The 22,970-nt window shown below is 44.5% G+C and overlaps 1 protein-coding gene across 3 annotated transcripts in view; it reads left to right on the forward strand.

Annotated features, from left to right (window-relative positions):
* Positions 1–211: 211 nt before the first annotated feature.
* The window catches only part of LOC147605167 (uncharacterized), a 132,114-nt gene continuing 109,355 nt past the window's right edge, over positions 212–22,970 (forward strand). For all 3 annotated transcript variants that reach the window (XR_015265264.1, XM_086794361.1, XM_086794362.1), the window contains exons 1-2: positions 212–1,334; positions 20,487–20,781. Coding sequence is in view for 2 of the 3 variants with exons in the window: in XM_086794361.1 (XP_086650487.1) it covers positions 406–1,334; positions 20,487–20,781 (1,224 nt within the window). In the remaining variant the exon portion in view is untranslated. The remainder of the gene's footprint in view (positions 1,335–20,486; positions 20,782–22,970) is intronic.

Genomic DNA, 22,970 nt, shown 5'->3' on the forward strand with positions numbered 1-22,970 from the left:
ACATGCTTGTGCACCCAAAGTCTCCCCCCCACCCACCATGATGCTGCAAACATGTGAAGCCCCCCTATCTCTCACTTTGTGTCACATCATCAGCATCATGTACAAGTGTCTTTTCTCTTAAAATCTATAATTGTCAAAAAAGCTCTCTCTCTCTCTCTCTCTCTCTCTCTCTCTCTCACACACACACACACACACACACACACACACTCACACACACAAACACACACTCTGATTCTCTCCCTAGACTACACGGCAGGCCTTTTAAAAGAGTTATATTCTCTTGTTTGGGCCTTGTAGTTTAACATACCAAATGACAACTTACTCCTGCAGGAGAACCTACAAGGCACATAACATACGTAGAACTGTTTGCCCAAGGCCTATGTATGGATTGTCAGAAGGCTAGCTATGGATCCTTCATGCGACCACGACACTTATGCTTCGTCTTTGGAAGAGCAGTGCAATGCCTGGCTTCTCTGCATCGAGCAGAACCTACACGACAGCTCCCTCACCTTTGAAGCCGTCCAGTGGGCACTCTCCTCGCTGCAGTCCATCCAGCGTCCTGAAACCTCAGAGCTTCTACTTGACCTGAACACGGATAATGAAAAGCTCCAGACCACTGCAAATGCACAGGGTAACCATGGTGATGGTAAACTTGAGAGGAAGGGAAAGGGGAAGGTATCTGATGAAGAAACCCGTCTTTATGACATGGGAAAAGCTCACGGGCATGTTGCAGAGGGTAATCTAGATGTCGGGTCACATGGAAGGAAGGGCAAGGGCAGGGTTTTTGACGAAGAAGCCCATCTCGTTCATCAAATCAGTCTATGTGACATGGACAAATCCTGCAGGAATGCCGCACAGGGTGAGCAAGATGATAGATCACATGGAAAGGGGATGCTTAGTGATGAACAAACCAACCTGTCTCAACACATCAGGCTCTGTGACACGGGGAAAGCAGGGGATCATGTCGCGACCATTATCAGCTATAGGTTAGATCGATGTTCATCTTTGGTAAACCTTATTGAGCACTGCCTTCTTGTTAGCTTGGATCAAGATAAACCTTCACATCTGAAGCAAACAGAAAGTGAGCAGGCATGGCTACATGCATGGCTTTTCAACAGCATATTTTCAACCACAAGGCAGGGCAAGATACAGGATTCATTACAGGATGCGGACTGGTTGCTGGCCTACTTATCAGCTACATGTCCAAACCTCTTCTTTGTCTTGCTGCTGGATGTTGTGGCGGCAGATTTCGCACATCACAGAGCTGGTTGCACAGTTGTTCCTCTTTCTACTCTTGTGAGAATGGCATTCATTTTGGAATATGTATATCTAAGGTATGCACTAAAGCACATGCATTTAGGCTTGTCATAGTTATCTGATCAAACTTGTGTATGTAGAAGAAGTTTTGGGAAAAAGCAATTGTTTTTGTTCCGTTTCTTTATAAGCAAGTTCTGCTAATGTGCATTCTTTCTTCATTCGTAGCTCTCTCTCTGTCAAGTATTCAAGCTTGGTTACAGGTTCCATGTGCCCAACCAACAGTTTTCTTCATCTTTCATGGTGGCACACCAGTTTCCACAAGATTTTTTCTAGCCCCTGGCATGTCAGAAGTTTTGTTACAGTTAATCAACTAGATGAAGTGGCACTTTGAGTGAAAGGCCTGGAAAGACCGGGAAGCCCTAGAGCTATATAGACCCTCCAAAGATTCTCTAGGCAATGTTGCTTGTAGAGGTGATTATCTGGCTCAATCAGTTTGGATTTTTCTACAAAGTGGTTAAGACTTTGCAGACTGTAAGACTGCTAGTGCTAACAGAGAGACACAATCACACACAAGTAACCTAAACTAATCCTGGTATTACAAACAAGTAAAAGGATTTACAATGAATTGTTCTGAGGTACAAATGGTGATCAATCTGCTATCCCAGCCCAAGTTGCAGAGAAAGCTGTTGGGTGGATGCAAATGCTTGTTGCAACCACGACAAGTTTATGGATAGTATGGTGCACCAGACATGAGCTTTGCAGGCAGAAGCCAATCCACCAAGCCATTGATGCTGTTACATGAATAGTGGAAAACTGATGATTAAGACGTGTGTTAATGATGCAACAATTTACACTTAAAGAGTTTAAGAGAAGAGAGATGATACCCCAATTGGGTCCCAATCCACCAACTTAAGGCCCCCACTTTGCGGTTTATTTTCTTGTATTATTGGATTATGTTGAGTACAAAGTTGTTACCAATTGAATACTTGACTTGTTGGAGCGCCTAGACCTATGAGAAGTTGCGTTGACTGATTTTGGGCTGACTGCTGGCAACCGTGCACACCAGGCTACTTGACCTTGCGGGGGCGGAGGCAGGTTGAGCCTTGGAAACTTTAATGCTAGCTTCTTGCTGGTCTTGGACAGCTCTTGCTACTTGTAGATCTCCTTGCTCGAGTGCTGAGGGCAAAGATTTCAATATATGAGAGAGGAATAATGAGATCTGTGAGCCTATGGGAGCAGTGTTTTTTCCTTGTAGGCCTGGCTGACCAGCACACTACCTCATTTGGGCACCCTCCATGTGTACACAGGCTGTCTAGCCTGTTCATAACCTGTCCACCCCTCCATGCGTACAGAGATCTCAAGTGCTAAGGGCAAAGATTTCAATACATGAGAGAGGAATAATGAGATCTGTGAGCCTATGGGAGCAGTGTTTTTTCCTTGTTGGCCTGGCTGACCAGCACACTACCTCATTTGGGCACCCTCCATGTGTACACAGGCTGTCTAGCCTGTTTATAACCTGTCCGCCCCTGCTGGGTGCTGCAAAATGAACATGCCTTTGATGAACTTGCTGCCCGGGATTTGTCTCTTTGGCTTGGCAACTCTCGTGTGGATCCTAGACTTAATCCTGATTGTGTTTGGCGCTTGGCTGTTAGACTAATAAGCTTGCTAGACATTTGTACAAAGAATAATCCAAGTGGGTTGTTCGTGTGGACAATGAACCGACTTAACACTTCCTATGGCGTAGACCGGATGGCAACAAATCACTTCTTCCTAGACTAGGGCTCACAACATGTTCATTGCTCATTCCAAAAGAATACTCGAATGTACATGTATGTCTATGTGCTCTAGTATAACAAGTACATGTGATTTCCCCTCCTGCATAGCTTGTTGATGGGTTTGTTATTGCTTCTTGACAATCGTCAACAATGTTGGGTCCTGTAGATAAAACTTCTCATCTTGCCTTGGAGGATATTTTGGTCTAGGATTGAAAATTGGTCTTCTCATCTTTTTGAGGAACGAAGACCGTGCCTCATTTGGATGAATTGTAGGCCATTATCCTAGCAATTTTGGTATCCATTTGACTTTTTTATTTCTGAAAATCCTACTAGGAACGTCTGTCTCATGTTTCCGCAATCCAAAAGTTATATATAAGCTTAGATCAAAGCTTTATTCATGAAAATTCAATGTGAGATCTAACTTAGGTGGAACAAAAGAGAGAATCCTCAACCACAACAAGTTCCTGAGGTAAAACCCTTTTTTCTTGAGTCAACACCATTGGAATATTTGATGAACTTGAACCCTTGGAGTCAATCCTAGTTAAATTACCTATCCACATCATAATTTGTTAAAATCACTGTACCTAGGGGATAACATAACATACTTCCATGTTCACAAAATTTTAGAATTATCAAGTATTTCATATGAACTATACAAGCATCCTTATCTCGGGTAGTACTCCCCGAAGAATGCTCCTATCAGGCCAAAACTGTGTCCAATCATGAATACCTCTAATAGAATGACTAGCATGAGCTGTAGTCTCTTGTATTCCAACAAGGAAATGCTAAGCCTAGATGCATGCCTTTAAGTTCTAAGTTTTGGGGAATTTGGGGTAATACCCTACAAAAACATAACCTAACACTTACTATTAGTATTATGCTTCGTATATCATAGGCAATTTTGACTTATAGGGATTTACTTCTCCCAATAAGATTGTCCCTTGGAGACATGCATACAACATCTCTACCAAGGCCATCCTTTTGTTTGCCCGACAGACCGATGATAATCATTAGGAACTCATACTCAATCAACCACTGGCTTCTTGAAGTGTCCAATAACTTCAAGTTCCTGACAATCACTATGTCAAAATGGCAAAATTGAGCTATAATAGCATTATGTGCTCTAATGGGCCTATGTAGATGTAGAATGACCCCACGAGTCAACACTTTACCACGTAGTCTTGGACATAAGCTTCATTGAAGGCTCATAGATGTGTCTCGATGAAGGTCAATAAAAAATCAGTTTTACTCGAATACAAGTGTGAGGATCCTTGGATGTCCCTATAGAAATGAGTGGGTGCCCTTTCCAAAACAACACCAAGCACACAAATTGTTGTCAAAATACGCAGCGGAGATGATAACCAAATCTGAGACCACAAGAGCAAGTAGATTGCAGAAAATAGACAGCACAAGCGAGATATGCATGTAACTCTGCTCTATATACACAAGATCCCAAAGTGATACAAGATACAATGGCAAGGGGCTATGGGGCCATTTTATATGGCCCCAAACAAGCAGTCGGCCTGTAGAAAGGCAGCCGACAGGGATTGAAATCTCCACCACCTGCAAAGTGCACCAGTCGGCCAGCTGTATCAAGTCGGCCAGCAACTGTGCGAGGTCGTGGACATGAAGAATCAGTCGGCCAGCTCATGGGCCCTCCTGCCAACACAGGGCAACCACCCAAGCCAAGAAAATAGGGAAAAATGCGGAAAAAATACGGGGAGTGAGGAAAAATGAGAAAACAGCTACAAAGGGCGGGCACACCCACAACAGAGGCCCTGGTGTCTGGTAAAGACAGGAGATGACTTCTAACACCCCCTCTCAGCTCCTGGCGGGAGCTGGAGTGCCGCCTGAGCATAGCCTGAGGTAGAGACTTCGTGGAGAGGTCCGCTGCATTGTCCTCCGTCGAACAATCTCACGTACAAAGTGATACTGTATCTCTATGTGCTTGGTCCGGGCATGGAAGACGGGGTTCCGAGCAATAGCTATACAACTCTGGTTATCACACTGGATGACTGTGGGCTCCTTCTGTGGAAACCCAATCTCGCCTAGTAGCCTCCGCAGCCACACAACCTCGCAAGTAGCACCACAAGCAGCCCGGTACTCTGCCTCTGTCGAAGATAGGGCAATAGTTGGCTGCCTCTTACTGCTCCAAGAAACTGCTCCTGAGCCGAGGGTAAAACTATAACCTGAAGTAGATCTCCTCGTGTCTGGATCTCCTCCCCAATTTGAGTCACTCCAACCTTGGAGTCTGACTCCATCCCCTCCTGTGTAGAAGAGTCCTAGATCCTTCGTACTCGGATGCTTTGGAGACAGAGTTTGAGATGACGGATCTTGGCCTCTTGCATTATTTTCTTGGCTTTGAGATTTGGCAGACCTCGAAGGGCATTTTCTTCTCTCAGTAGAAGTACACTCGGGAGATTCTCGACAGATTTCAGATGACTGGGTGCAAACCAGTATCTTCTCCTATGGATATTGGTGAGAAGCTTTCTTCACTTGATGCTTCTCCAGGGATTGATCAGGGACAGTATCGGGTTCTCGTCGGTATGGTTAACCTACTCCTGATTGGACATATGCTTCGCAGTCAGTTTATTGAGTTCCTTCTCATCCAAACCCCGTCAGCAGCATTGGCGGTGTGCTCTCAAATTTCTTCGGTACTTGTGTGGCACTTTGGATTTTGGCATCTTTTATGGCCAAGGATGCACTCTTGTTGGATGGTCTGATTCAGACTGGGCTGGAGATCCAGATACACGGCGTTCGACCACTGGTTGTGTTTTATCACTTGGGTCTAGAGCCATTTCTTGGAGCAGTAAGAAGTAGCCTACTGTGGCGCTTTCCTCTACCGAGGTGGGGTACCGTGCAGTTTGTTATGCTGCATGTGAGGCGATATGGTTGCGGGGATTATTGGAGGAGCTCGGCTGTCCTCCTTTTGGATCTACTCTTCTTTGGTGTGACAATCAGAGTTGCATCGCCATCGCCAAGAACCTTGTGTTTCATGCTCGTACGAAACACATTGAGATTCAGTATCACTATGTTCGTGAACGGGTTCTTGCTGGAGATTTGCGTTTGGAGTATTGTCCTTCCGCGGAGAATGCTGCAGATTTGTTCACCAAGGCGGTTTCTCAGGCTTCCTTGGCTCCTCATCTTCGGATTCTCGGAGTTTGTTCACATCTGGTGCTGAGAGGGGATGTTAGCACTTTCATCCCCAGTTTTTGCTCTTTTATGGTGTCCATTTGGTCCCCTTTTGTATGGCCCTTGCTTGTGGGCTGGCCACCCCTTTTTACTATTTTTCTAGGATTTTTCTTGGCCATTCTGGCATTTTTCCAGTCGGCCATGTCCAACAGCTCTAGTCGGCCTGTTTATGAGCTCCAGTCGGCCAGCACTCCCCCACTATAAATAGTGGGTGCTGGCCTCTCATTTCTCATTCAGTCTTGTACATATTTTGCTCCCTCACTTATGAGACTAACAATGTCTCTTGCTTGGGACTATTTTGGTTCAGTATATTCAGCATAGTTTGCTCCATATCTCTCTCTCTCTTGCACTCTCTGTTCAGCACACTCTAGTGCCACTCTGCTTCCGCTCTGTGCACTCTTTCACCGGGGACACCTGGACTGCACCCGTGGGCGAGTGTGCTGCACAAACTGTCTTTTGTTCACTTGTAGTGTGCGGATTTGTGCAAAAGAAACAGGTATTCAACGGCCAATGAAGAGTTATAACCAAAGGTGTTCACATTCACTAATAATGAGGTTGGGCATTCACACTCATTAAAATTAGGCCGGGCACCTTTGTTGAAGTGTGGGGCCCTTCATGGAGCTGGTCGCCGTCTTCTATGAAGCATATGAGCCATCAGAAGAACTTGTGGAGATTAGAGGAGGGGCTATCCACTCTCTACTTTTATGGCTGTCCACTCTTTGTTCATGCATGTGCATTCCTACCTACATGCATGCATGTCACATGCAAGCCCACCTACATGCCTGCATGCTACATGCAAAGTTGTCATCACTAGAGTTTTGTGAGGAGTTTTCATGTGGATGCCTGCTATGTTATATCAGAGATTTGCTTCTTGATTCATGGCTATGTATATGGTAACTTAACCATGCTTGATGAAGAATTCAGTCTTTAATTAGTGTAAGCACGCATCCGTCTTCAGAAAAGTTTAAGCTCTTACCTCTCTCACATGGGCGTAGTGACATGTCATGTCAATGGGCTATCAAGCTGCCAATCATGGCACATCACATGGGAGCTACTCAATGTGTCATGCACGAGCTGATTTCGCCGCGGTGCCGTTCCAAGCTGCCGTTGATGTGCGACCATCGCCCCTCCAGAGCATCGGCTCATCTACAAAACTTTGCCGTGCCATGCTGGCAGACTGGCAACAATCTAGAGCTGCTATGCCACCATTTTCTTCCAAACCATTGTGCCTTAATTGTTGTTCTTGACCATTAGCAATCTGGTGCCTTCTGCTCGGCACACCACACTCTCCAGCCTGGTGAGGTAATCCTGAGCATTGTTTGCTCCTTTAGATGCTCTTGTGGTTGCCGTTCAACACCATTTGTGTAACATGCAGCGGAAGTATTCGTAATTAAGGATCTTGTCACACAAGTCTCACACAGCCTTCTGTATCCTGAGTTTTGCGAGTTTAGCAATCCACTTTAAGAGATTTAGAGAGAGAGAGAGAGAGAGAGAGAGAGAGAGAGAGAGAGAGAGAAACTGAACACCGTATGGGGTCCCGAATTACCCACTAAAGGGTCCCCTATCCCCTTACCGGAATAGTATTTGTTTTATTACTTTGAAGAGACTGACTTTGGACTGATGATAAGCCAAATGCAAGATCTCGGAGGACCAAGAGTCGGGCTGAACTGTACACGGTTGTAGAAGCAACAATGATGACCAATCTCGAGCCTATGCACTCTTCCCAATGGAATGAGGGAAGGCTGCAAATCTGAGGCTGAGGTATGGGCTGATTGGGATTGTTTCTAGGCTGTGAATGAATTGCTGAAATGAATATGAATGCTGAATTTTACCTTCACCAAAGTGCTGTAGCAAAACGATGTAGATATGTATGCTGAAAACGCAAAGTACTGAAGTGCTCCTACTGGCTGAATGCTGTAGATGCTGCGTTTTGATGATGGATGACTGAATGCTTCATGCGTTGATGCTCCTTGTGCTGAGGACTGAAAACGCTGAAGGCTGAGGTGGCCTAGGGCTGAATGATCAATTGCTTATGCTCCTTGTGTTGAAGGCTCCAACATTGATGGCTGATTTACGATATGGTGGAATGAATGGTGCAAAGCAAGCCTATTTATACTAACTAGGAGCTGGTCGGTTGGCATTTAATGCTGGCCGATTGTAGCATATATTGCTACACGACTTGTTTATCATGGATAATGATATTAAATGTTGTAAAATATGAAAAAAATGCCAGATAAATGCTAATAAATATCCTAAGAATACTAGATGTTACTTCAAGGCTTTTGCAATGGTCTATATGCAATGGATGAATGATATGCAATATGCAAAGTGTTTTCTGATGCAAACCCTAAGGTTTCTACCGACTCTACATGCATGAATGATTCTCTCCAAGTGGGTTAAGGGACTTGAGTGACTGATTGACTCACTATGGCTGAGGAATGATCTACGTAGCTTGTGCCTGACATATCCTGGATTGAGGATTACAATGGGGTCACGGTGTACGATAATTAGCATCCTAAAGGGTACTAATACTGTACAATGTTGCACTGATGATGATGAGCCATCTTGTCACCATGTACTACAGTACAGAGTGCATGTGACATTCCCTCCTGCTTAGCTTGGTGACAGGTTCATGGCTTCCAAGTAGTCCGCCAACAACTGGGGGTACTCTCGAAAGAACTCCTCGTCTAGCCAAACGGCTTCGTGGTTACCTCGATCTCGGAACTTCGTATAAAATTGACAGATTCGTCAACCGAAACCATGCTTCCAATGATGAAGAAGGATGTGCTCAGGCTCAATGACTTCTGCTTCATCTACCACATCTGGCTGCTGTTCATCTGAAACATCAAACACTTCTGGTCCAACATATGGTCTTAGCTAAGAAACATGGAAAACATCATGCATTGTCCAATTGTTAGGCAACTTTAACTTCATGGAGACATCACTAATCTTTTTAACTATGGAAAAAGGTTCAAAACTACGGAAAGAAAGCTTGGGACAACGTTTGTCCACTTGTTTCAATCTCTGTTTCATAATGCGCAGAGAGACCAATGGAAGATTTGGACTGCTGACAGTATGACTTGAGAACATCAAAGACCAACTGGTTATAGATTTTTGTCTGGCCGTCTGTTTGTGGATGGAATGCACTAGACAACTGTAACTTGTGAAGGCAATGAAGTGTTAGGGTTAGGGTTTACAGAAGCTTCAAGCAGGCGTGGAAACCAAGAGAGAGAGAGAACACGACTTCAGTATATGCTTGATGATTAAAGTGAAGTACAATAGCCACATAATAGTGACCCTAAAGATAAGTGTTCACATGTCCGGCCATAAAATGTGCCGGGTGGACCAAAACACCTATAAACTGAATATAAGTGAAACTAGGCTAAACTGGGGGAAAAAACCTCCACTAACTGAAGTAAAAAGTTCCCCAGTAATCTATTGATGATCACTAGCACTCCTCTGGGTGCATACACAGCATAAAACCCAACAAACCCCCCTGGAGTGATATGTGATCACTGTACATCATCCACCAAAAGGAAACAAATTCAAAGCACTGCGGAATGCTTCAAATTTCGGACGTGGTAATGCCTTGGTGAAGATGTCTGCCACATTCTGATCTGTAGGACAGTAGATCAGACTTATATCTCCTGCCTGGAGTCTCTCCCGAACAAAATGATAGTGAATCTCAATGTGTTTCGTGCGAGCATGAAACACAGGATTCCTGGCCACAGCAATGGCACTCTGACTATCATATAGATAGGTGTAAGCTCCTCCACTGAAATATCCATATCAGTCATGAGACGACGCAGCCAAACACACTCAACAGTAGTAGTGTAGGCTGCTCTGTACTCTGCCTCACAAGACGAAGTGGCCACTGTGGTCTGTTTCTTGCTTAGCCAAGAAATGCATGAAGAGCCAAGAAAGAAACAATTTCCACTAGTGGAATGTCTGGTATCAAAATCACCAGCCCAATCTGAATCACCGTAAGCGTATAACTGCATGTCACCCCCCTCAGGATAAAGCAATCCAAGAGACAAGGTACCCTGCAAATAACGGAATACACGCTTCACAGCTTGCCAATGTGACAACCGCGGGCTGTGCATAAATTTGCTCAACTGAGAGACTGCATACTGAATATCTGGCCTTGTATTACACAAGTAAATAAGGCACCCAACAGCCTGAGCATATGTAGTGGCATCAAAGGAAATACTGTCATCTTGTAGTGACAGTTTCATCCCTGGCTCCATAGGAGTACTAATAGGCTTGCAATCCTGAAATTTAAACTTCTCCAGAAGTTTAGCAACATAACGTGATTGCAACAACCCAATGCCTCTGTTATCCTGCACAAACTGTATGCCCAAATAGTAATGTACAAGCCCCAAGTCAGACATTTCAAATGTCTGTTGCAGTATCTCCTTAAAAGCTGCAATTTTGTCATCATTTGATCCTATGAGCAAGAGATCATCCACATAAAGACTGATGACCAACAGATCTGTCTCTTCTTTCTTTACATACAGAGTGGCTTCTGATGGACTGTTCACAAATCCCTGAGTGAGTAGAAAAGCATCTATTTTTGCATACCAAGCTCGTGGAGCTTGTTTCAAACCATACAAGGCCTTTTTCAGCCTGCAAACTTTCCCCTCATGACCATGTTCTGCAAATCCCATGGGCTGAAATACATAAACTTCCTCCTCGAGGTCCCCATGTAGGAATGCAGTCTTTATGTCCAACTGGTGAACAACCCAACCACGATGTGCAGCCAATGCAATGACACACCTAAGTGTCGACATACGGGATGTAGGAGCAAATGTCTCCTCATAATCAATGCCCTTCTTCTGTGCATAGCCCTTTGCAACTAGACGGGCTTTGTACCTGTCAATGGATCCATCTGCATGTCTTTTCAACTTATAGACCCATTTAGTACCAATTGCTTTCTTGCCTTTGGGCAGATCAACCAAATCCCATGTTTGATTCCTTTTAATAGAATCAAGCTCATCCTGCATGGCGTTGTTCCAATGCACATTGTCTCGTGCATCCACAAATGAATCAGGCTCATCATCATCCTGTAAACTGGCTGCCATAACCAGATTCAAATCCATGATGTGTGCATGCTCATTGGTCCTTGTCTCCCTACGAACGACCAGCAAGAGGACCCTCTAAATGGCTGTCCTGTAATGTCCTCAAATACCATCTAGGTATGTGTCTGACCTGTGGTGCGTGCTGCCCCATATTTGGTTCAGCTTCTGGCTCATTTTGCTGCTGAATTTCTGCACCACCTACATCATTTGCTGGCTGTCCTGTACCCTCATTAGTTGGATCACCAACTGTGGAATGAAATTCCATAGGTAGTAGACCTTCAAACACATCATTTTCAGCCTGATTTGCCTCATAACCAGCCATGGATATTTCTGATTTTTCATCAAAAATCACATCCCGACTAGTGAATATCTTCCTGGATAGTGGGTCATATAACCTGTAGCCCTTGCTCTCACGGCTATACCCAACAAAAATGCATTTTGTGGCTTTATCATCCAGCTTCCTCCTCAACTCTTTGGGTATGTGTGCATATGCAAGACACCCAAAGATACGAAAATGCGATACAGAAGGCTTGCGGCCATGCCAAGCCTCAAAAGGAGTAACAGAAACCAATGCCTTTGTGGGACATCGATTCAAAATATGACAAGCACACATGACTGCTTCCATCCAAAAGATATGTGGTAGCCTTTTTGCCTTTAGCATACATCTGGCCATCTCCATGAGTGACCGATTCTTCCTTTCTGCAACCCCATTCTGCTGTGGAGTGTAAGGAGTAGTATACTGATGTTTTATACCTCTACTCCCAAGAAAGGAATTCAGCATATGTGACATATATTCCCCCCCTCGGTCAGAACGGAGAGTCTTGACCTTGCATCCTGACTCTGTCTCAGCAAGTGCTACAAAGGCCAAAAATGCATCATATACCTGTGATTTCTGTGTCAAAGGATAGACCAAGCATATACGAGAGAAGTCATCAATAAATGTTGCAAAATAGAAGCAACCACCTAATGACTTCGTCTGCATGGGACCACAAAGATCACTGTGTATAAGCTGCAACTTTGCAGTTGCTCTTAGAGCCTGATCATGTGGGAAGGAAAACCTATGCATTTTTCCCAAAATACATCCTTCACAAATGTGATCTGGAGGCTTCTCCATGAGAGGTAGATTTGTAAACATGTTATGTCGCTGCATAAGCATAAGACTACCAAAATTTACATGCCCCATGCGAGCATGCCATAACTCCGCGTCAACCATAGCTGGAGTAAGAGTGAATGCATGATAAGCAGACTGATCCACTGGCTGAAATGCATCCAACTGATAAAGTCCATGACATAATGTACCAGTAAGCATCAAGGTCAAGGCATTAGCTTTGTCTCTGACCATGCATTTATCATCATCAAAGTGGACTTGCATACCACAATGTGCTAAAGAAGAAATGGACAACAAATTCTTCTTTATTCCTGGTACATATAAGGCATCTGTAAGGCGGAGAATGGAGCCATCAATGGCTGTGAGCTGAATCTCCCCAATGCCACGAACTGGATATGAAGCATTGTTGGCACACTGAACAGTTTTGCCAACAGGGGCAGGGCCAACATGACTAAACAAATCCCTGCGAGATGTGATATGCTTTGAGGCACCACTATCAAAATACCAAGTACATGCATGCTCTGTCAAACTGAGTGCCTGTGAAGACCAAGAGGCATCATAGCTGCATGTTTAAAAACAGTAATCCCTGTCCTCAACAAAAGAAGCAGTCTCTGGAGGAGCTTTAGAAGCATCATTAACAGACATCCCAGCTTCCTTTGCCTTCTCTTTGGCAATCCTCTTCCTACATTCAGTGATGTAGTGACCTGGCTTCTTACAGTAATGACATTTGCCCTTCTTCTTGGGCTGTCCATCACCTTTCTTGGTATCCTGTGAAGAACCACCATCACCGGAATTTTGATTTGAACTCTTTGGCTGAGTTTTTCCTTTCCCCTTTTGACCTGTAGTAAATGCTTGTTCAGCATTTGTGTTCATATTCATATTCTTCCTCATTTGCTCCTCTTGTAGTAAGAGAGCAACAAGTTCCTGATACTTGAGGGGTTCAACAGCATTCCTCATGCTGAGGTTCGAAGAGGTATGAAAAGCCAAGTAGGATCTTGGCAAAGAGTGCAAGATGGTGGACACAAGCTGTGTCTCAGGAATAATCTCATCCACATTGATGAGTTGCTCTCTCAAATCCTGCAGCTTGTTTAAGTGGCTAGACATATCATCTCCTTCATTCATTTTCTGATTTTCCAGCTCTCTTTTCAAAAATGAGATCCTAGCCTCATTACGAGTAGCATACATCTGCTCCAAAGTCACCCATGCATTCTGTGAAGAGCCAGCTGAACGAATATGAGGTATAATGGACCTCTGTACTGACAATGCAATGAGTGACAAAGCTTGTGCATCCCTGGCATCCCATGTCTTTTGAGCATTTGTTCTTTGAACAGGCAATGGCTGTCCTGGAGCCTGTACCTGGTGTCCTCGTCCACGAGCACCCCCTTGGGGAGGAGTCTCTGGAGCCAATGGACCTGGACGTGGTTCATCACCACTAACAAAATCCCAAAGACCTTTTGCCACAAGCACATTTTCAGCATAAAACTCCACAAGGAGTAGTTCGTGCCATCCAATTTGTCTTCCTTAGACAAATACGTGAATACATCACTTTGCTGTTGATTTGCCATTATGCTTACGCACAATGTTGTACCTGTTTATGAAAAAACCCAATAGCAGAAACCCTGAAAATAACTGTACTCCACTGAATACAGTTCACCCAAATATGCCTGCACTCTCAATCCTCTGAATGTGCAGCTCAATGCACCAATGACTGAGTAGAGCAGCAAATGGCGTACACAATGCCAAAATGCCCCAAAAATGCCCAAATTTGCTGCACCCAAACTGTGCAAAAAACCCTGTATAGTTCTTTGCTAGAAAGTCTGCCTGTTGTGCCTGTATATTTTCACAGAGAAAATAATATTGCCCAAAAACAGAATTTTTAATGCTTACCACAGATTGACTGAGTAGCTTGTGGTACTTCTGCAGGTACAGTCCACCAAAGAGCAAGTACAGTTGACTGTACTGTGCAGGTACAGTCGACTTGTACTACACAAGACTGATGGAGGCTGCAGGCAGATTCTGTGGAGGTACTGTGCAGGTACTGTGGTCGACTCTGACAGGTACGGAAGCTGCACAGTGTCGAGCTGCACAGTGTTGAGCAAAGCGACCAGGTACTGAAGGCGGCGTTGTCTGTATACGGGCAGGTACAGTACTTGAAGGCGACACTGTACGGGCAGGTACAGTACTTGAAGGCGGCGCTTACTGTACGGAAGCAAGGCCATGCCTGTTGCACAGTGTAGAGCAAGGCGATGCCTGTTGTTGCAGCAGACGACTGAGTACACCACAGACGACCAGCGTTGACAAGTACAGTCGACGTTGACTGTACGGAGCAGGTACGGGTGCTGACAGCAACGAACAGGTACGGCAGCTGCTGCAAGCGAGCAGTTGTACGAATACTGCAGGCGGCGCTCAGGTGTACGGGCAGTGATGTACGGGTGCTGTACGGGCAGCAGCAACAAAAACTTGGCAGTGTACGGGCAGGGCAAGGCAAGCCTTCAATGCTCTGATACCAAATGAAGGCAATGAAGTGTTAGGGTTAGGGTTTACAGAAGCTTCAAGCAGGCGTGGAAACCAACAGAGAGAGAGAACACGACTTCAGTATATGCTTGATGATTAAAGTGAAGTACAATAGCCACATAATAGTGACCCTAAAGATAAGTGCTCACATGTCCGGCCATAAAATGTGCCGGGTGGACCAAAACACCTATAAACTGAATATAAGTGAAACTAGGCTAAACTGGGGGAAAAAACCTCCACTAACTGAAGTAAAAAGTGCCCCAGTAATCTACTGATGATCACTAGCACTCCTCTGGGTGCATACACAGCATAAAACCCAACAACTTGGTTTCAAAGTTTTCGAATAATGCCCTCCAAAAATGTGAGGTAAACATGGAATCTCTGTCTGAGGTGATGGTGCTAGGCAAACCACAAATGGGGTACCAATGTTTGAGAAAAAGACGGGCTACGTCCTCAGCTGTGGCCGTATACGTGCATGGGATGAGCATGTAGATCTTACTGAAGTGATCCACAATGGTAAAACACTGAGTGTTACATGATCCGGTGGATTCTGGTAGAGTCCTACAAAGTCCATAGAAATCTCGATAAAAGGTCCGTCGGGGATAGGCAAAGGTTAAAGTAACCCAGCCTTCTTTGTATGTGGAACCTTAACTTTTTGACAAATCTTACATGCTTGAACATGTGAATATACATCACGTCTCATTTTTGTTCTAATTTCTCGAGGGTATTGTTGATACCTCTATGTCCTCCAACTAAGGAGTCACGAGCATCATGGAGAAGAGTTGATTGCTTTTCCTATGATACAGAGGCGGTTCTTGAAGAACAACCTACCGTTTTGCATTGAATAATGGCCAGGCTCAGAAGTGAGGGCCAAATTGTATTGAGTACCAAACTCAGGGGAGTCGACATACTGGTCTTTCATGCTATCTAAGTCTTTCCCCGTGATTTCGAGAATGGTAGACTCCTGCATTGCCTGGATGCTGACCTTTCGACTAAGAACATCTGTGACGACTGGGTTATACTTACGAGAGATGTACTCGATCATTCCTCCAAATCGTTGGAAGAGCTAACTGCATTTGGCTTGCCGATCACTCCACTGGGCACTTGGCATGGTTTGAAGCCACTTAAGTGCTTGGTGGTCTGTTTTGACTGTGAAAACTTGTTCATAAAGGAAAGCCTTGCAATGTTGGAGCGCTGTGATCACACCCAAACGCTCTTTGTCATAAACCGAATAATTCTTTTCGGCGACATCCAACTTTCTACTCTAGTAGGGTATGGGTCTATTGTCCTGCTGGAGAACTGCACCTATGGCTACATTGTTGGCATCAGCAATGACCTCAAAAGGTTTATCCTAAGATGCTAACTTCAAAACAGGCGCTTCTGAGGAGGCAGCTTTCTAGAGTGCACGGAATGCATCAAGCACCTTGACTGTGACTGAGACTTTTTGTCTGCGAGTCTTCACCCCCTTGAGCAAGTCGGTGAGAGGGCTGCAAGGTTGGAAACTGGTGAACATGGGTGCTCTAGGCTTGACAAAGACCTACGAAAGAATGGATCTCTTGGGCGGTCTAAGGGATATTCCAATCCAAGATCTCTCTTGAACCTTTGAGGGGTCCAATCGAATCCCATTGGAACCGATGATATAGGCCAAGTATTGAACCTCTTTAACGTCGAAGATAGACTTTTTGGCATTTATGTAGAGCCCATTATCTCGCAAAAGTTGCAAGACTTTCTCCACATCTTTCTCATGTTGCTTCGCAGTGGCTGAGAATACAAGTATGTCATCAAGAAAGATGAAGACACACTTACCAATGAGGACTGCGAAAATCCTGGACATCATTTTATTGAAGGTTACGGGTGCATTTGTAAGCCCAAAAAGCATGACTACGAACTCGTAGGTGCAAGAGGACGCTCCTCAGTGCCATCCACATACAACCATACATTTTTGGCAACCAAAACATGACGCATCATATAAGCCCAATAGGGTAGTTGTCTCCATTGAGCTTGTCCTCTTGAGATAGCATTCTAAAGAGGTCATTATTACTGTTGGCCATGATAAGACAACAAATCTGTCACAAGTCACCACGAGTATGCAATGTCCAACAAAGCCGTAAGAATGCGGGAGATAAATAGCAGGATAACCAATGGACTGAAAGGGAACTCCTTCGCCACGAGAAATACATATGCATGTCCCAAATCTGCAAGTGTACTGCACGATGATGCAAATCTGTCAAAGTGTCCACAATGGCATACATATACTGCAACAAACCACAAATGTATACATGTGCCGTGAAAAACACAATCAGCTGACACCTGTAAGAGCTGCAAGTGCTGAAATCCTAGCAGATCAAATGTAAATTGGTCGAATGCTCCAAAAATGGGCTCAATGTAGAAAAGCCCTAATTTTTAGGCAACCAATTAGACCACATTTGAACCGGATCTGCACTTGTAAATGTGCTAATGCGATTGTCACCTGTACCAAGTGTTGCAATGCCCAAAAATTGGGGGAAATGCCCCAATGCCAACCAAATATGCCTGTAATACCCAAAAATTTGGGGGAGATGCTCCAATGCCAACCAAATGTGCCTGCAATACCCAAAATTTGGGAGAAATGCTCCAATGCCAACCAAATGTGCCTGCAATACCCAAAATTTTGGAGGAAATGTCCCAATGCCAACCAAATATGCCTGTAATACCCAAAAATTTGGGGGAAATGCTCCAATGCCAACCAAATAGTGCCTGCAATACCCAAAATTGCCTGCAAATAGTGCCAATTTCTGCAAAATCGAGTCAATTTCTGCAAAATCCCCAAATTTCTGTGCAATTATGCACCAAATCTGCTGAAATCAATGCCAATGTGTGCCAATGTTGCAATTGGAGGCTCAATGGTGAAAAGCCCCAAAATTAATGCAACTAATTTGCTAATTCTTAGCAATTTTAGGTCAAAATCTGCAAATACCACAAAACTGAAATCTGAAAGGGCTGAAATTTTGAAAAGATGTCAAATGCCCCAAATTTCTCAGATTTGTACTTAGGGCATGGCACAAGGTAGTATGGCAGGCAGTGTTGTGCAGAAAAGCCCCACTGTTCGAAGGGGGGCGCACAGCAGGCAGTGTACAGAAAGCGAGGGCAGGGTGGCGCAGTACAAATCCCAAGGAGGGCGTAGCTTCGAAGGTACAAGCGAAGCTTCAAAGGTATGCTCGATGGGTGGCGCCAGCAAAAAGTACAGTCGGCAGCCCGCAAGGTCGAGAATGTGACTGCGGTCGTGAGTGACACATGGCAGCAATAACGCACGTGGCAACAACAGCACAAGACAGCAGGTCGACACAGACTCACCAGGTACAGTTGGGCGGCGGCATTGGTACAGTTGACGGGCAGCAGGTACAGTCAACGGGCTTCAAAGAGGTGGCGCATAGCAGTTTGGGCAATAGGTAGAGTCGACTCAGGTTCAATCAACAGGCTTCAAAGGCAGGTGATGTGCAGAACAAGTCGGCAGTTGCACAGCAGGTATACTTGCGCTAGACAGTTGATGCAGGTCAGCAGCTTCAAGAGGAGTCTTTCTCGTCTGTGTGCAATAGGCCAAAGCTAAGCAATAAGAGCAAACCCTAGCTCTGATGTGTAACCCTAACCCTAACCCTAACCAAGCTCTGATACCAATGTTGGGTAGGAGGGAAGCTAGCCTGCACACACACACACACACACACACACACACACACACACACACACAACCTCAAGCACAGAGAAACGTGAGTGCTGGAAAAGATGTACTCAATAAATGATCTGAAATGAAAGTACAAGTGAGTACTAAAAGGCCTAGGGCAAAGTGCCCAACACACATAATTGTGTTCACACGGGGAAAAACCCTGTGTCCAGTCATAGGGAAAAAATGCCCGTGAGTAAGCTGGGTTCACACCTGAACTAGCCAGGAGTGGACATGACCAACATTAAGTGGCCAGTGCCCTTGGATTGGTGGATTCTGAGCCGACGTATGGTCTTCCTCGTCCTTGCGTTGGGTGGTCATAGATCTTGTTCTAAAGCATTGTACAACAGCTCTCCAACGAAGTAATATACGCAAATACTCCTGCTTGCGGGGGTGGAGGGTCTTCAGTGGGTATTTGGGACCCAATACTGTGTCATCCTCTCTCTCTCTCTCTCTCTCTCTCTCTCTACTCAATGAATGGATGCTAAAGATCTCACCAAAGTAAAGGTTTAAAGAAGGCTTTATTGTGCGTTACCACGATCAACCTTTGTGTGTCGTGAATGCAAGTGCTCTAATGGTCTAAAATATCAGGTCCATTGCATACTTATCCTTCATGGATAGAAAGTACTACTTTTCATGAATTGGATTGGAGGCTGCCTGCTAAGGGCATCCACAACCACATTCTCCTTGCCAGTGCTACGTACCTCTCAATCCAACTCGTGAGGAATCAGATAATTTGACATCAAAGAGACAATTGTTAGATGTAGTTTGAGTTTCCCCTGTTTATTTGCAAGACTAGGAATGTCTTAGACTTGCGATCCAGTTTTTGCTAGTTTACAACATAGGTTTCCTAGTTTTCTTTCTTAGACAAATTTTGTTTCCAAGAGTGGAAACGTTTGAGGAGGGGAAGTATTTTATGTACCTAGGACTAATCTTTAGGATTAGTGGTCAATCCAGCAAGGTTAGGGTAGCGTTGGGATTAGAGGAAGCATGTTGATATAGGCGGCTAAGGCTCATGGTTAATAATATGAAGTATACTGGCTATTTATGATTGGAGAGTTATTTATAGCAGTAGTAGCCACTATATAAGTGAGACTTGGGTTATTGCTGTTCACATAGAGTTATTCACAGTGTGGTCTATGATGGACTAGGATTACTGTTGGGAACATGATTGGATTTGGCGGATCACGTACGGTCATGCCGAAGGCCTCCGCAGGCTGGTATACCAATGTTGACCAATGTTGACTGGCATGGTTCATGGGATTGGACCTTAGCCTTTTGGCTTGAGGGAGGTTTGCAGACGCGAATCTACGGTTGGGTGGTGAACTAGCTTGCACCCCTCTTAGGGGGTTTGTACTAATCACTCTTGTTTTGGGTTTAGGAGATCTGTGGGGTTGTAACAGCCAGGTAGGTATTCAAAAGTCAATTGCTAAAGGGTTTGCCACTAACGCAACTGACAAGGTGTCAAATGTTGCTAAAACTTAGTGAGCGAATACCTGAGAACAGGTGTTGCAGGTTTCCATGGCAAGTATACGAAGAGGAATGGTGTTGGTTGATGCAGAAATCTTTCTTTTGGTTTTTGCGTGTTTTTTATTGAACTGGTAGGCACTTTTTCTCATAGCTAAGTGGGTCTAAAATGTGGCAAAAATAATCCATTTCATAAAACATTGTGACTTGTTACCTTGTTCTTTTTCTGATATGTTTTTTAAAAGGAAGACTTTAAACTTCATTTTCTTTTTCTGAAAGAGATTTTTTTTTGCATGCCAGCATCCCTGTTGTGTTCTCTGTTTGAAAGCTAGTTTCATGAAATCGATTTGAGCTTTTACTTAGCTGCTGATTAGTACATGGGATTTAATGACTGACAGATATGGAGAGCTTGCTGCTTTTATCTTCCTCTCTTCCTATCAGATCTTAATTGAGTCCTCGAGTGCATCAAAAGAAACATATGCACTGAGCTTATACAAACCTTTAGCTTCAAATGGAAGCTGTCTCATAGGCCTCTGGCTCATTATGGGATTTCTTTGCCCTGGTCTTTTTAGCTGTTGCATTAACTTGCTGGCTTCAACCTCAAATACTGCTTCGATTCACAGATGGTGGCATAAGTTCCAGTACTGGGATTCAGAAGCACTACCTTTATCTGCTCTTTCAAGATTTTTCTCTGTGAGTTAAATAAGATCTCCTTTTTTTTAACATTAGAGTTGCCATCTTTGTATTTAAATCAATGGCTTGGGTTAATAAACAGAAAAACTAGATCATGTTGCTAGTTTTAGAATTGGTGGGTCATGTGGCTTGCATTGACAGCTAAATTTCATCCTAATGACAATGTCTGTGTGTTACATCGCAGACATGACATCGCACTTTTTTTAGCTATTTTGTTTTTGGGGATGCCCTTGTACTTTATCGTGTGTTTGGGTGCTTCTGACATGGTCTCTTGCACAGTGAGACAGGCAGATTGACAGGATGGGACAGGCAGTAGTAACATTTCATTGTCATAATAAAATAATGTCAAATTCATATGGTTGCAAAGTCTAGAGTCTAGACACTGTTACAACTTACTGGATGTACTGCCTTGGAAATGTGTATCTAGAAAATGCTCTGAACCACAAAAGCTGAAAGCTGGAGCTCTCCCGCTGTACGTGATCTGTCTGCCCTGTCCCCCTCCTGCCTTTGTCGCCTTAGCCTCCTCCTGCCACCACCCTGTCTGTGTGCCCGCCTCCCCCATCACCCCCCCCGCCCGGCTTCTGCCCACTGCTGTCCTGCTCCCCTCCATCTTTTCATGCGCTGTTTAGCTCCACCCTTGAGGAGGATTTCATGGCAGCGGGTCCATCCCTGTCCGATGCCACCCTCAACTGCCCACTTTCGGATGCGGAACTCCAGCTTTTGGCATCTTCTATGGCTTCTCTCGAAGGGAGCACCTTGGTGTGCAAGTGCACTGAGGCTCAAGGCCAGATCCGTGATCTCCTCGTGGTGGTGGCTGTCATTGCTGCATCTGCCTGCTTCTTTATTGCAGTTTTTAGTTATTTGCCCTTTCTTGTTACAACAAAAACATTGAACTATCTTCTTTCTTTAAAGTGTTAAAATCCTTACCCTTCTCCTTTGTGTTAGTGGAGAAAGCGTGGTCACCACCATTGCGACTCTGCATCCACATTTCCTCTTCTTGAAGTAGTGAGCTGAACTTTTCAAAGGTGAGAGGAGTCGATTTAACACCAACATTCAAAGAGGTAACAAAACTATCATACTTAGGTGGCAATACATTGAGACAGCTACGAGCACGCCATGTCATGCCGATTGTAGCCATGGTATCCAAGATCTTTGATTATAATGAGGAACATCTCCATGGCTTCACCTTCATTTAGCTTGTCTTGTTGAAGTTGATTTTGGAGATTTTGAATCCTTTCTTCCACACTAGTGAGGATGATGCAGAGTGCATTTGCATCACTTCATTACCAAGCTTGAACAAGGTCGGCAGTAAGTGGTACCATCTTTTCTCGTGCATCCCTCATTGGTGGAGGTGAAATATCAGTGTCACCAAGATCATAGGAGGACAAAAGAGCCTTGAGCTTGAACTTCCATAGAGGATATTTAGTGTCTTTGTGCTTTTCATTAGCACCGAATGGTGATGTCACCATTTGGCCACCCAACTGATCCACCCGTGCTTTCTCATCATGTGAATACATTGGATTGGCATTCATGGCTGTTATGTAGGTGATTGATGGCACTCATGTGGATTTGGCTTTCGGTTGGGACTTTCGCCTGTGTGTACATGCCTGGAAATGCCTGGAGGATTGGTGTTCCATTGGGTCTGGTATCTCGTGTACTTGCCTAGAATATGTCTATTTTGGTATAGTCTCATGAACGGGAATTGTCCATACCAATGTTGCATTGCATAGCATCTTTACGTGCTTGCCTGCAAATTGAATTTGCATGCTGTTTTCATGCTCGCCTGACTAATGTGTAGTTTCGGGTAAGGGGACACCGCCATGAATCATGCGTGTGAAATTGTGTGCTGACATGGTTATGTGGCATGTGATAGGTGGTAAGTATTGGTCGAAACCGAGCCTTAGAAACTAGCATTAATTTATAAGTGAGTGTGTACAGACTTTATTAAGTTTTGGGTGAGCAAATCTTGCTTATAAATTATGACCAGCCCCTTGTTCGTACACACTGATGTCCTGAGATGGACAAAGCGCAATGTCCACCGCCCAGACCTCATCCCCTTTGTTCACAGAGAGTAACTAATGTGTCAATCCTAGCTTGGATCCCAACTTACCTTCCCTCTGTGCTTGACATCGTGGATGGACATCTCATTATCTCTCTCTCTAGAAGTTGGCACTCACTTCAAGAGGCTT

Source organism: Cibotium barometz, chromosome 60 (genome assembly GCF_041138505.1).
Source record: "Cibotium barometz isolate CiBa-2024 chromosome 60, ASM4113850v1, whole genome shotgun sequence".
NCBI classification, from domain to species: Eukaryota; Viridiplantae; Streptophyta; class Polypodiopsida; order Cyatheales; family Cibotiaceae; genus Cibotium; species Cibotium barometz.